Source organism: Lontra canadensis, unplaced genomic scaffold (assembly GCF_010015895.1).
Source record: "Lontra canadensis isolate GAN:19392208 unplaced genomic scaffold, GSC_riverotter_1.0 scaffold18, whole genome shotgun sequence".
Lineage (NCBI taxonomy): Eukaryota > Metazoa > Chordata > Mammalia > Carnivora > Mustelidae > Lontra > Lontra canadensis.
Genome location: NW_022631012.1, coordinates 17,998,074 through 18,013,860, shown reverse-complemented (window position 1 = coordinate 18,013,860; position 15,787 = coordinate 17,998,074). Strand labels below are relative to the sequence as shown.

General features: G+C 39.4%; 1 protein-coding gene across 2 annotated transcripts in view; it reads right to left on the bottom strand.

Annotated features, from left to right (window-relative positions):
- Nucleotides 1-260: 260 nt before the first annotated feature.
- DNAH7 (dynein axonemal heavy chain 7) overlaps nt 261-15,787 on the bottom strand; it is a 275,773-nt gene continuing 260,246 nt past the window's right edge. The window contains exons 61-65 of one of the 2 annotated variants that reach the window (XM_032860188.1): nt 14,171-14,401; nt 10,389-10,541; nt 8,843-9,020; nt 4,567-4,670; nt 261-645 (exon numbers count right to left, since the gene is read on the bottom strand). In XM_032860188.1, the coding sequence (XP_032716079.1) occupies nt 439-645; nt 4,567-4,670; nt 8,843-9,020; nt 10,389-10,541; nt 14,171-14,401 (873 nt within the window). In that variant the 3' untranslated portion in view covers nt 261-438. The remainder of the gene's footprint in view (nt 646-4,566; nt 4,671-8,842; nt 9,021-10,388; nt 10,542-14,170; nt 14,402-15,787) is intronic. The other variant, XM_032860189.1, reaches the window with a different exon arrangement.

Genomic DNA, 15,787 nt, shown 5'->3' with positions numbered 1-15,787 from the left:
CAGTGTGAATTTTTTCCATTAACTACGTCAGTGGCTTAAATATGATTATGGTCCTGCAAGGTGATACTTGCTAAAATATCTAAACTTTTTTTTTGTTGTAACTGAATCATTTTTTAAAAATTTATAAAGCTGGAAATGATCCAATGCTGTTTTTTTTTTCATTGTCAACAGTGGTGTGTCATTTTATGTATGTTCCTGATGCTTATGGAACTCTCCCAAAATAAAGTTATTCAAAAAGAGCAAATACACCAGTGTGTTTTCTTTAGTCTTTATTTCAGAACATTCCTTACACTGAAGTAGGAGGCATTTTAAAAATACAGGCTGCATTTGCACATAAATTTATAATTAAGTACAGCTTTAAGTGAAATCTACATAAACCAAATTGTTTATATTTTCTTCCTAACCATCTAACAAGAAATAGGAACAGGTGTCTTCGAATTACGAATTAAGCTGACATAATAGTGCCACACCCCGTCCAATCCAGTGTTCCACGGGTCGGTCAGAGGGAAGAGTCATGGCAATAACAAAGTTCGTAGAATGACCAGTGGTGGATAAGGTTCCTCTTCGCTCACTTGTCTTGTACAGTGGAGCAACATAACTTGGTCGTTCTGGTATCTCTACCCTTTTACAGGGCTTTAGCCACATCTGGAAGAAAGTGCATAAAAGTGCTTTTGAGTCAAGGGTATGATACTTACATTTGAACCTAATAGGGGATTTCAGTTCTGTGTCTGCAAATCTCTGTGGCCCAAACAGATCTTATTTTTGTTAGCAGTACTGCCATTGTTCAAAACATTTAATTTGTAACCATTTTTTTAAATTAAAGTATAATTAACTGCTGTGGTATTAGTTTCAGGTGTACAACATAATGATTCAACAATTCTGTCCCTCCCTCAGTGCTCATCAAGTAAGTACAGTCCCCAGAGGTCACCAGATAGTTCTTAAAGTCTTACGCACTGTGTTCCCTGTGTCGTACTTTCCATCTCTGCGCTCATTTATTGTATAATAGAAGTTCGTACATCTTAATCCCCTTTATTTCATCCACCCTCCCCTCGATCTCCCGCTTCCCCTCCAACAACCACCAGTTTGCTCTCTGTATTTAAGAGTCGGGGGTTTTTTTGTTTGTCTCTTTCCTTGTTCACTTAAGATTCCATATGAGTGAAACCATGCGGTATTTGTCTTTCTCTGACGTATTTCACTTACCATTATATCCTCTAGGTCCATCCATGTTGTAAATGGTAAGATCTCATTCTTTTTTATGGCTGAAAATACTGTATAATATTACGTATATACACTGATCTACATCTACATGTAATATTTTATATATAGCCACAGCTTTACCCACTCGTCTTCTGATAGCCTCTTTATGCTTCCATATCTTGACTCTTCTGTTTTCGTTTATCTTTGAGTAAATACCCAGTAATGGAATTACTGGATCATATGGTATTTCTAACTCTTTGAGGAAACTCCATACTGTTTTCCATAGTGGGTGCCCCAGTTTGCATTTCCACCAGCAGTGCGCCAGGGTTCCTTTTTCTCCATTTCTCTTTTTGATGCTAGCAGTTCTGACAGGTGTCAGATGATACCTCATCGTGGCTTTTTCATTTGCAGTTCCCCGGTGATTAGTGATGAAGAGCGTCTTTTCATGTTTCTGTTGACCATCTCTAGGTGGTCTTTGGAAAACTGTCTATTCAGGTCCTCTGTCCATTTTTTTTTTTCTCTTGAATTATATGTTCTTTACGTACTTTGGATATTAACCCCTTATTGGATAGAATCATTGCAAATGTCTTCCCCCATTCAGTAGGTTGCCTTTTTCTTTTGTTGATGGTTTCCTTCACTATACAAAAGCTTTTTATTTTAATGGAGTCCCAATAGCTTATTTTTGTTTCCCCTGCCTTCGGTGACCTGTCTAGAAAAATGTTAAAACCAGTGCTGAGGAGATTACTGCCTATGTTTTTTTCTAGGCATTTTATGGTTTCAGGTCCCATATTTTGGCCTTTAATTCATTTTGAATTTATTTTTGTGTATGGTTTTAAAAAATGGTCCAGTTTCATTCTTTTGCATGTAGCTGTCCAGTTTTCCCAGCACCATTTGTCAAAGAGGCTGTCTTTTCTCCATTGTGTGTTCTTGCCTCCTTTGTTGTAGATTAATTAGTCATAGAAGTGTGGGGTTATTTCTGCATAGATCTTTTTTTTGGTGCCAGTTCCATACTGTTTTGATTGGGTGAGTTTCAATATGAAATTGTGAGGTCTTCAGCTTCTTTTTTCTCAAGATTGTTTTGGCTATTCGGGTGTTTGATTTTTCCATACAAATTTTGGAATTCTAATTTTGTGAACAATGCTGTTGGTATTCTGATAGGGATTGCATAAAATCTGGACATTGCTTTGGGTAGTGTGGACATTTTAACTATAATTCTTCCAACCCATGAGCATGGGATGTCTTTGCATTCGTGTTGTTTCCAATTTCTTTCATCAGTATAGGTCTTTCACTTCCTTGGGTAAGTTTATTCCTAGGCATTTTGCTCAAAACTTTTTTTTTAGTGTTCTCAGAACTATTTTCGGAGCCAACTAAATGAGAAAAAATAATTATTTTCACCTGTCAAGAAACATGTTATCTATGTATTCTTTACCTATTCACCATACTTACCTGGGGAGGACTTTTGACTGTTTACATCAACAACCACAAAATCATACGTGCTTTCAAAGGGAACCACCACCACTGATAATCATGTCACCATATTAATTTAATGCAGGCCAATCAAAAAAATCTAAAAGGATTTTGTCAGTGATTCTAGAGCTTAGATCACCTCCCCATTTTAGGTGGCTATTTTAAAGGGGCTAGTACACACCTCGTGCTGTTTCAAACCTAGTTGCATTCCTTTATTCCTATAATATACCCACTTTATTTTTAGGAAGTCATTAGCCAAGTTCCTAAAATACTAAGCACTGTTAAGCCTAACCAACCTAACCAATCTCAGAAGAATGTGGGGCAGGTTGGTCTCTGAAAATAAGCATAAAGAACAAACTATGGTCATAATGAGGAAATAGTGTTTTGTTTTAAAATCTAATTCGATTCCTTTTTCCCTTATAAAGTGGAATCCTTGAGCGGATGTTGGCTTGACAGCCCACTGTTCAGAGCCCTCTTTCAGGTTTCTCAGGTCTAAATAAATTGTCTGAAGGAGTTAATAGTGATGTTAGTGTATGCTTCTCCCACATTATTGCGGAATCCATAAAGCTGTTTTTGGATGTAATTAAATATGAGGACTCAACAACACTTAATGAGTGTATTTCATCTTGGCCAAAAACACATTTTCTTAATGAGAATTTTTCTCACTAAGTGACCTATGTCTGAGAATCATCCACTTACAAATACCTTTGTATTCATTGTGAACTACCTTAAAAGAGCTTCCAGGTCTATCCCAGTCAACTCTTGAAACTTACCCTGTGACTTTGAATTTGGGTCGCCTGTTTAAAACTCTCTGTCCATACACAGTATCTTAGCATATAGGTCAGGTTTCTGGGAATAGCTCGTCCCTCACCGTACCTGTTAGGATTTTTGCCCGTCTGAGCTGCTCCCAGTGTCCCACAAAACAATACATGTAAATGCACAGCCTGTATTTTATCGCACCATTCCAGACAGGCCTTTCCAAGTGTATGAAAATTTGTCTAGTCGTTTTCTCATGATTCAGTAACAGATGGAAACAATATCTTCCATAGCTTAGTTGGCTCATACTGCAGATTGGTTCCTAGCAAACACGTTTTTATGGGGTTGGCTTTCATATAGTTATCTTTTAGTCTCTCAGTATCATTTTTAGGTCAAAGTATATGTAAGAAATATATATGCATATGTGGATGCATGTATATAGTCAGTCCTCATTCTTTCTGGATTCTGTATTTGCAAATCTGCTTATCACTAACGTTTATTCATCATCCTAGAACCAGTACTCTGTTGTACGATCATTCACAAGCATACTCAGAACCTCAAAAAATCTGAGTCATCAAACAAGTACTTTTCCAGCTGAGATTGAACCTGGTGACACTCCGTTTTTCTATTTCACCTTGGTAAATGGAAACAAGTTTCATTTTGATAGGTTATTTAATAAGGAGTTTTTTGCATTTTGTTGTTAGTGATTTCCCTGTTTAAAATGGCCCTAAATGTAGTGCTCAGGTGCTCCCTAGTGTTCCTGAGTGCAAGAAGACTGGGATGGGCCTCAGGAAGAAAATACTGTAAGGTTCATCCAGGCATAAGTTACAGTGCTGTTTTCTCTGAGTTCAATGTTAATAAATCAAAAGTATATATTAAATATGGCATTTTAAAAGAGACACAAAACAAGTTATGTCTTGATTGGTTAACAAAAATGTGACCAGAGGAGCGTAGAAACTTAACCTTGTATTTCTCCTAGGAGCTGTGGTTCAGCATTCACTAATTCTGTGCTGGCAGGAACTTAATAAAACATAATTATCATGATGAGAATGTCTGTATGTGGGGTGTGTGTTTGTGTGTGTGTGTGTGTGTGTGTGCATATAAAATAGTGTCCCCCACCCCCATATTGGTATATCAAATACTAACCACAGGCACTGTGTCATAAAGAATTTTGGGATGTGATTCTGCAAGTTTCTTGGTCTTTCTACTCCAGGAAGCTCCATCCAGAAATAATCCATGAATGAAAACCCCTAAATATAAAAGAAGCAGGTTAATACAACTGTTTAAATATGTATATTGATTAAGTTCTGAGTCTAAAATTCCTCTGAGTGCTCTGCAGATGGTATGGTACTAGGTCAGCAGCCCAAGGCTTGTTCTAAAGTAAAAGCAGTATTCTGAATGCTTTGTCTTAACATCCAGATTCTAAGAAGATCTTCCTAGTTAACTCAATAGTAAGATTAGATGTGGAAGATAAATTTTAAATCCATCTATGGGAAATTCTCAGTCTGGGTGAACAGTACCAGATTTATGTTTTTAGTTGGCCAATGGTTGTAATGTGGGAGGCCATGAAGTCTGCAGGAAAAATTCCCAATGTAGTTGTCGGGATTCAGTGGCTTCGAGGCAGCATGTGAAGAAAATATGCTTGTGCAGATCTCTAATATCATGAAAGTTATTTCTCTCTCCCTCTTTTAGAATTTATCCTCACACCCAGATCTCTTCTTAGTCTGTATGAGAGAACACACGGGTGACCTCCTTCCAGGACGTCATTCATAGACTAACCACTGAAGAACACAAACTAGGAAATCCCTGAAACTCCAATCAGTTCTCTGTCCTTTTGTGTAAAGTTTCACAAATTGAATCTAGGTGTACGTACGTCAAAACGTTCATTGTAATGGTTGCACAGATGTGAAGGGAAGCAATGTGGATCTTAGATCTAGGTCTTAGTTCCTAATTTTCTGTGTGACCTTGAGCAAGTCATTTAACTCTGGGTATATTTGGTCCTCTGAGAACAACTGGAAAACATTCGCAAAACAGTAATGCCTACTTTCTGCCTCGTAGAGTCGTTACGGTCAAATCAGCTAATACTAGTGAAAGCGCTTTGTGAGGTAGTATGTGGAAGTCTGCTTGGGCCATCCATCCAATGGGACTTTCTGTAATGAAAGAAATAACCCATATCTGTGCTTTGCAGTGTGGTAGCCATTGGCTATTAAAGACCTGAAACATGGCTAGTGTGATTGAGGGACTTTAATTACAGCTTAATTTTAAAAGCCGCATGTGGCTAATCCAGTGACAAATGTTGACTGGGGAGGAAGACTTCCTCCTCTCTCAGTTTCAACTGATGGAAAGAACAGTGGGAGCAAAATACCAGTTTTATTAACTGGCAAAGCACTTGTCCAGTCACTTTTCAACTATTATTCTGGTAAAGCTAAATTGCAAAAGGCACCTTAAGCCTGGAACGATGTTGGGGATAGATCTGCCTGAGAGAGAGTTTGGTCAGTAGCCACATCCTACATACTAATCACTCCAGCCCTATCTAAGGCCTACAGGGCAGCCACAGTAATGGATAGGAATAGGAAAATAGAAGACTACAGACAGGTCCAAGAGAGCCATTTAATACCCTGCCCCACTGACTTGTAAGCATAGCCCACTAAATCTCTGGTTTTAACTACTTAGATGGTCTATTCTCCACTTGGGGAAGAAAGATAATGTCAGAAAAAGTAAACAGTTCATTTCAACACCTAAGACAAGTGGCAATAAGGATAAAATTTCCTCCAAACCCAGCAACAATTTTACAGGAAATGTGATGGAGATACACAAACACGGTTTTCTTTCTCCCGGTCAGTACAGGCCATAGGGAAGATACGAGATCTAAAAGGATCTGAAAGGATAAGTAGATACTGACTGGGTCCTGGTTCAGAACTGCTCCTACTCTGGGCCACAGCCTTTGCCATCTCGGAGATATGGTTGACATACAGTGTCCCCTGCGGTTTCTTCAGCTCCTCTCCACCATTTTCTGCCTCCTGCTGTATAATGCCCGTCACTGGGGACTCTGAGTCCCCCATTAGTACTAATAATTCTGATAAGAAGAATCTTAGAAAGTACAGCTAGAATGTGTGATTCCAAATTTACATGGATTTACAGTGGCATTGTGGCCACATCATGAGTCACTTTAAGAATGACCTTTTTCGGGGCGCCTGGGTGGCTCAGTGGGTTAAAGCCTCTGCCTTCGGCTCAGGTCATGATCTCAGGGTTCTGGGATGGAGCCCCGCATCGGGCTCTCTGCTCAGTGGGGAGCCTGCTTCCCTCTCTCTCTGCCTGCCTCTCTGCCTACTTGTGATCTTTCTCTCTCTGTCAAACAAATAAAAAAATCTTAAAAAAAAAAAAAAAGAGTGACCTTTTTCATTAAGTTCAATTTAATCTAGGTAAGTAAGGCTGACTTCTTTGTGAGCCCCAGAACCCAGAAACAGGCACACACTAAAGTGTGTATGAAAGAGACCAGCCGATGGAATGGTAGAAACTCTGGGGGAGAAAAAACACCGGTTCTTCCCAGGTGTGATCTGGGTTCCTCCCATGAGGGTCCCATGAGAAAGTTGTTCTTTGGGAAAAGCTCATTGCTCCAAATCATTCCATGGAATCTCATTTTCCTTTGGGTAATTAGCTAAGTTGGAAGGAAAAAATAGGAATGACAAAAAGGCTATATTGTGGGTATCTGTGTTTATTGGTGAAAACGTGTGTGTGTGTACAAAGCAATAAAATTCACAATTTACTATCTATCAGCAGTAATTCACGAATTACTATCAGCTATTATAAATCAGACCTTGGCTGATACTTCAACACTCAGTGAAATGGTTCATTTAATCGATGGCTACACTTCACTGCATGATCTTAGAGCACTGACTGGTCCTTACTGATCCTGAAGCTGTACTTTATATGTGCCCCACCGTTTTCCAGATGATTTTGGATTTTGATACATTTAGATCTTGAATAAGAACAGGTGTGGGTTAAATTAGTAAATCACTGTAAAAAGAGATACCAGTGAACTTGTACCATGTCTAAGTTCAGTGTATAATGATTGGCAATTCAGTAGTTTTATCTTCAGTATTAACTAGTTCATAAACTTCAGGCAATGCGTTGAGTAATTGTGTTTCTTAGCTGAGTTCAAAAAAACCTATAACTCTGAGGGACATCTATGCTAACTAGCCTTCAATTGAAATGTCATTTTCCCTGCCTTTTATCATAATGATATGAGGAGAATTTAGAAAAAAAAAATCTTGCATCTGAATTAAATACTTTAGAGTCAACCATAGGTTCTTCAAGAAACTTTCCTTGAGAAAGGTGATAATATTTTCAGACTTGTACTTCCGCAAAAATACTCAGCAGGCCTTTGAGAAAGCGGCTAGTGAAGCATAAAAGCCAGATGGCATGGGCTTTGGTCAACTCTGCCTATTGCTGGCCAAGACACCTTGGGCAAGTTAGTTAACTCTCCAGAGCCTTTGTTTCCACCTGTGTGTAATGGGGGTGTTCTGGACCCAACAATGATACAGAGCAACTCCATGCCCCTCCTCTGATTCCTTTTTACCCAACTTAGTTGGAACCAAATTATTTGTCCTTCTTAGTATATTGCTTATCTATCTACATTTTGACTTTTATTAGGACAGGGGAACTTGAACATCTATTTTATTGATCTCTCTTACAGCATGTGTTACAATGAGCTGTACAGAGAATGTATTATTTTAAGGTTGATATAATGGAAGGAACAATAAACAACACCTTAGCAGAAGGTTCTTACATGCCCTTCGGGTATTCAACAATATGCCCATTCTGAGTGTGTTAGGAATAAAAATAAAAGAAAAGAGCAACTGTCCCAGGATTAAGTCCTTGGAAACTCCAGTATTCAGAGGAGGAAAAGCTAGCAAAGAAGCACGAATGTGTCCGGTGAGAGAATCAGGAGAAACCCAGGGAGAAGGATGTCTTTAGAAGGAGAGTGGTGTCAACGGATGAGAACTATGAGTTTAAGATGAAGACTGAATTCATGGGATTTGCCAATAAGGAGGTCATTACTAACTCTGTTTACTAACATCAGTTTATTGGAGAGCATGAGAGGTAGATGGGAACTAGGAAGTGAGAGCCTGGAGAGGGCATGTAAAGACAATTCTTTGAAGAAATTTGCTATAAAAGGGACAGAGACACGGGACAGTTGCTGAGGGTATGTGGATGTTAAGATGGTTGGAATTCTTTGTTGATTTGTTTTTAAGGTGATAGACTGTAAAAGTATAGTGCATGTTGATAAGAATTTCTTTTCCTCAACTACTTGAGAGTAACATACATGATGATTAAAATTCTGACAGTTGAGCAAAGTAAGCAAGAACGTTGTCTGTTCCGTACCTCGATGGAAGCCGACTCACTCTGCCGGCGCACTTACCGTCTTCCGGGGCGTGCTTGTACTCCTTGTCCTCCATTACCTCATAGTCAAACCCGAGAAGGTCAATGGGGATGGTGTATTTCCTGGCATAGTTCTGCTGAGCACCAGTCAGGAAGGCTTGCGTGAAGAAGAAGCCGGAGAGCCAGAAGACTGGAGGAGGGCCCACCTCGTACCACTGCTGTGATGACAAAGCACACATGTCATGAGGTTGGAGCCTTTCAACTTTGAATACAACAACAGCTTAATAAAATTCACCCCAGCACTCCCCCTGTTATGCTTTAGGTAGACTCATAAGTGAGCCAACACGTTCAGGGAAAAAACTTGACACTGTCGAGGTTTTAAAAAGCTACTTATTCAGTGTATATTCTGACTTCCGTTTCATATCCATTGCCTCAGCTGGGATGTCACAATGTGGGTTAATGCAGAAGTGAATGTCTCTGTATGTGCCTAGTGATTCCTTCCAAAAAGCTCCACACAATGATGAATATCTGATATACGTTGTTGCACAATATATCATGTTCCATAGTTGACTAGATCCCTATAACATCTGGTAATATTTTTCCCATTTTTTTCTCTCTCATCATTGCTGTCCAGTAGAATATTCCTTTGGAAGTTTTCCCACCTACTTTACCAAAATACAATGAAATCCAACATATGGAAACACAGTATTATACAAAGAACTTACTAAAGAAACCATAGTGAGAGCTTAAGATATTATAAATATCGAAGATACCCAAATAATTCTGTTCATATCATAGTTTAAGAAGCTAATTGACTACTGATTTTTAAATAGAAAATTATAGAAGTCAAAAGAATTTGAAGAACTTTTCCCTGTTAGAGTCCAAGGTAGAGCCTTCATCGTTCAAGAATAATCTTATTTCTTTAGTATCAACTCTAGTAATAACAAGAAGGCCTGTGTTATTCAAGGGAAGTTGAGTCATTTTATCCCTGCAGAAATTTTCTCACAGGCAGTTTTGATGCATTATGAACAGTATGTAGGAAATTAATACTTTTAATGAATGTAATTAATAACATAGTTAAGCACCAGTATTGCTGGATAATTAGGAGATAGATTTCTGCACACTCAACATTTCCAAGACAATTCGCCATGGAGATTATTACCATGTTGGGCTGAACCAGCAGTCTACTGACTTCATGATCTGGAAGAATGCTGGACAAGGAAAAGATAACGTTTCTTGCTAGTAGCTCGCCTGGCTTTCTAAGGTGCTCTGCTCTAGGAATCTATTTTGATGCTTAGTATTTAATGTAAAAAATCAACATAGCCAGTTGTTTTCTCTCTTCAAGCATCACTGACTTGAGTGTGTTGTTTACTAAATATGAACACCTGTTCTAAAGAAGCTTTCAGAGATTCTGTTTCCCATATTCGTATTTTGACAGTTCAGTGTAACAGTTACGTACATTATATGCAATACTGAGTAGTGGTCATTTCTGCCTGGGATGCACAGAAAAACTAGAGAGTAACGTCACGTTAGGCATCCTGATGAAAATGAAATGAAACCATATATGATAGTTTAGATGAACTCACTTGCAAGAATTTCAGTCTTGAAAGGAAGTCATTCACATAGCTCCCAAGTGGTTTAAGGCTTGGGTATGATTTACCCATCCACATTCCTGGAATTTTGACATTCAGAATGCTGCTAACCACTTCTTCAAGATCTGTAGACATCACCACAAGCCCCTGAAACATTTGGGTAACATGATAATACTGATTTTGGACAATCCTCTCTTAAATACCTTTTTCATAATTATCCTTTGTTTAAACTTGTGATGAAAGGGGCGCCTGGGTGGCTCAGTGGGTTAAAGCCTCTGCCTTTGGCTCGGGGCCTGATCCCAGGGTTCTGGGATCGAGCCCCGCATCGGGCTCTCTGCTTGGTAGGGAGCGTGCTTCCCCTCCTCTCTCTCCCTGTCTCTCTGCCTAGTTGTGATCTCTGTCAAATAAATAAATAAAATCTTTAAATTTGTGATGAAAGCTGAGTCATAAAAAAAGAAAAGATACATTCATTTGCTGACAGTAAGTCATGGAGTCATTGAACTATTCCTTACAAAATATTGACAATTTTACTTTTAATCAAATTTTTGTGGAAAATTTTCTTACTGGGGTATAATTGACATGTAACATGGTAGAGTTGACCCTTGAACAAATGGATTTGAACTGTATGGGTCCATGTGGATTTTTTTCAATAAATACATTGAAATTTTTTTTTTTTGAGATTTGTACCTATTTGAAGAAACTCACAGATGAACCAAGTAACCTGGAAATAATGAAAGATTTCAGAGAATGGTATTGTAAGAATACAGTACATTATACATGTTATGTGTTGACTGTTTATGTTATGGACAAGGCTTCCAGTCATCAGTTGGCTATTAGCAGTTAAGTTTTTGAGAGGTCAGGAGTTATATGCGGATTTTTGGCTACAAGGGGGTCAGCAACCCTAACCCCCATGTTGTTAAAGCCTCAACTGTATTAGTTTCATATATACAATATGATGGTTTAGTATTTGGATATATTGCAAAATGGTCACAATAGTCTGGGTAACATCTGTCACCGTACATAGTTACAGTATTATTTCTTGTGATGAGAACTTTTAAGATTCACTCACAACAACTTTTGAATTTGCAACACAGTATTATTAACTATAGTCTTTAGGCTATACATTGCACTCCCATGGCTTTTATTTTATAACTAAAAGTTTGTGCCTTTTGACTTCCTTCAGCCTTTTGCCCACCCTGGAAAAATCTTAATACTTAGCTACTCACTAGCTATTAAATCACAGACTAACTTGGACTTAGTTTACTGCCTTTTTTTCTTTTTTTGCCTTTAAAAAAATTTTTTTTAAATTAACATATAATGTATTGTTTGTCCCAGGGGTACGGGTCTGTGAATCATCAGGCTTACACACTTCACAGCAAGTTCACTGCTCTTTTGAATAGACAACTGTTACATCTCCTGTCTTCTTAAAAGAATAGTGATAAATATAAAATTAGAAAAATTATATGAAATCCTTTGGAAAGTTAAAATAGTCTCAGTTCCACCTATGAAGTCTAACTGATCTTATCCCATTTTGTTAATTATTTAGATAAACTCTTTGCCCAACATGGGGATCAAAATCATGACCCTGAGATCAAGAGTTGCATGCTCTACCAACAGAGCCAGCCAGGGGCCCCAGTCTTACCCATTTTGAATCACTGGTGGACATATGTTAAAACTTTGAGGCCTTTAAAAATTACTGCCTCCTTGACCTTACAGTTGGGCCAGTTGCCATCATTGTTTCTCTTTTCTCTATAGTTGACAGAATTACCCCTACTAACATACAGAGAAGATTTTAGAGTAAATTTAATATGTTCAACACCCACATTTCCTTTGCCTCCTTTCCCAAACCCACTAAAACATCAGTAAAAGAATTTGTTTTAAGGGCATAATCCTACAAGTGCAGAAAAAAATTAGGGCAAGGCAAGATGGCAACACAGTTTTGGGAGCTAGAAAGCATTTGGACTGTTGGCAGGTGATGTTGAAGTCGGGCGTTGACCGGATCCTGACCAGTAGAGGAGAAAGCCGAGCAGCAAGCAGACACACTGGGGAATACCCAAAAGTGTTGGGAACTGACAGCCCTGGACCGAATGAGAAGGGCTATTGAAATTGGGTTTCAAAAACAGATTTCTAGGACTTCTTCCACAAATCCGCACAATGCCTATCTTGAATGAAACGTGGAAGGGAAAATAAAAAATCCCTGGGGGATGCCAGGCTCAGCAGGGGGTCAGATTACCATCCTGAAGTCAGGAATTACATGAATGAATGTACACTGGATGCTGAGATCCCTGAGGCCTCTCCCCCCTTTTCCCCAGAATGCTGGAAGCCAGGCCGTTCTCTTCCAGGAAGGACACAGGAAGAACCAGGTCAAGGAGAAACCAAGGATCCTGAATGCTGCTTAGCCAAACATTCCAGCCAGATGACACCACAACCAGCCCAGGAGACCCCTCTTTCCATAATAGCTCCTAGTCAACCACTTTGCTCCTCCTCCAAAGCTACAGCAGAAACAAGCTCAGCTGGAACGTCAATAGTAGGATTGCTGGCTGCCTGCACACTTGCTCCCCCACAGTCCTTCCTGCAGGGGTCAGAGTGAACTTTTTAAATATAGAACAGATCATTTCACTTCATTGCTTAAAACGTTCTGAAGACCTCCCCTTACTTTTGTTTTTTAGAACAAAATTTATGATCTTCAGCATGGCCAACAAGGCCACGATGAGTCTGTGGCTTTTCTCTGTCCTACTGTTTCCCCCATGCTCACTCCACTCCAGCCACAAGAGCCTTTCCTAGTGTTCCCGGACCAGGCCAAGCTTGTTCTTCTCATGGTCTTTGCACTTACCATATCCTCAGCCCGAATGTTCCATGGTTTGCCGTTAAGTTCAGACCTCTGCTGAAGGGTCAGCACCTTTCACTTTGTGTCAGTCGTCTGACACAAAATGGGTTTCCCACCCATCACTCTCTATCCTCTCATCCTCTATTTTTTTCTCATGGAACTTAACATTTATCAAAATTATACATTTATTTTAAATTTTTATCTCCCTAATCAAAACTTCAGCTCTATGGGGGCGCCAGGTGCCTCATTTGGTCAAACGTCTGACTCTTGATTTCAGCTCAGGTATGAGACTGAGCCCAGTGTCCAACTCTGCGCTGGGCGTAGAGCCTGCTCGGGATTCTCTCCCTCTCCTTTGGTCCCTCCCCACCGTTCTCGCTCTCCCAAAAATATACGTGCTGCCGAAGTGAGCACTCTCTCTCAAAAATAAAATAAAGATTGGTTGTTTATATTTTTTAAAGGGTGCGGGTGCACCTGGGTGGCACAGTTGGTTAAATGTTCGACACTTTGTTTCAGCTCAGGTCATGATCTCAGGGGCGTGAGGTCAGGCCCCTGACTCAGGCTCAGCATGGAGTCTGCTCAGTTTCTCTCCCCCTCTCCCTCTGTTCCTCCCCCCACTCTTTTCTCTCTCTTTCAAATAAGTAAACCTTTAAAACTTAAGCTCTATGAAAGCAAGGCTTGGTCTTTCTTACTCCTTGTGTTTTTTTAGCATGTATCCTATCTAGCAAACTATGCCATCTAACACACTCCATAACTCCTTACCCACTTACGAACGGTCATTCCCAGAATCCTACATGGTCTTCAAGGGCAGGCATTTTGCTTCTCTCCCCAGAATGCAGAATGAACCGTGTTTGCACACAGTCTCTCCCCCAGTAAATATTTGCTGAGTAAAATGAATGATAAGTTATTGCAAGGATTTTTCTTGTATATATTTCCTTGTGTATTTCCTTACCTTGATTGCTCTTTGAATATCAATGCATGAGCCCCTTATCGTCTGCAACAATTTATTGAACCGTCCCATCTCCTGGACAAGCACAGTGTTCATGCTCTGAGTATACGTTGTTGGGTACCTCCTCACTGCAGCCTCAACATCAAAGTTGTGGGGAAGTTTGCCCAAGATGTCACCAGCAACCTCATCTACGACTTCATCTGAGGATTTTGCACCGGCATCTGCTGAACGAGACTGTAAAGAATGCAAGCAAAACACGAGAGCTCCTCATTAAGTTGTAGGAATTGCTGAATAGGAAAACTCCTAAGGTAAATTTTGTGTGAATGAGTACTATTCTGCTATTTTACCAATGATTCTTCTCTGCACAAGACTGACTGAAGTGGTAAAAACAGGCACGGGTGGGGGATTCAGGAGAAAACCATTGTTAGGGAGGAAGGAAGAGGACATGGACAGTTGTTCACGGGCAAAAGAGGGTCTAGAGCAAGAAAATGAGCCATACACTGGGCTACCGAGGTAGAGGGGGAGTGGATGGTATGGAGAGAGGGAGAAAAAGCATTTATGTTGGTGGGGTGATTCAGAAATGATGAACTTTAACAGCCAGGAGAAGGGAATTTTATCTTGCCTTGAGAAGCTTGCCACAAAATATATTTGCCAATAACTCTGGTGCCTACTGGTTGCCAAAAGCAGAGATATAGTTTTGTCCTTGAACCAGAAGGGCAAAGAAAATTAGCTCGTCTCCTCAAAGCAGTTGCAAGAGTTATGGAGAAAGGCAGACTTTAGTGATCCACACTGAAACAAAGGAAGGGGAACTTCATTTCAATTTTTATTTTTTATGTTTTTAGTGGCAGGGTGTGAATGAATCTATATTTTTTTGGAAAACTGTTTAAATCCTCACAATAAATGAATGCACGTATGTACTTGTGCATGCACGTTGAGAGAAAACAAGCACAATTAGAATATAAATGAATATATGTCATATTTTTCAAGCCCTAGGAAATTGTGTTTAGTCTTATTTCAGATTTTGTATTTCCTGGTTTCTTTACTGGTGCTTAGGCATAAACACAAGAGCTCTGCCAAAGTAACATTCCCAAGACCAATATTTCTTATTCTAATTTTTTTCCTGTTCTGCTTTTTTAAGATATTTTAAATACATAATGTAAAAGTTTTGTCATTGTTAACTTGCTCTCCAAACTCTGCTGTTCTGGTCTCTCTGCCACTGAGTTGTGGTAAACCCAACGTAGAAGCAATGAACTCCTGCCTAGCCATTAGCATAATTGTACTTGCCAATCTGAGGGTGAGGATATTGAAAGAGGCTGTTTAATTACATACTGAGAAGATACCCCAAGTGTATTTAGACTTATTGGTTTGGTTCTGAGTCATTTTCTGTTGGAATGAACCTACTGTTGTATGTGTTCTATAATGTGGCACGCCCCATCAACCTTAAATAAAGCCAAAAGCCACCCTACATGTCCTGTTGTCACTCCCCAGTGTATCACATGTGTCTAGTACTCTTGGACATCTACTTACTCATGTCTGTGCATATACTGTTGTACTCAGGAAAGAACTGATTTTAGTGGAATTCACATATGTAAATATGGATGTAAAAAATAGTCTTTTTTC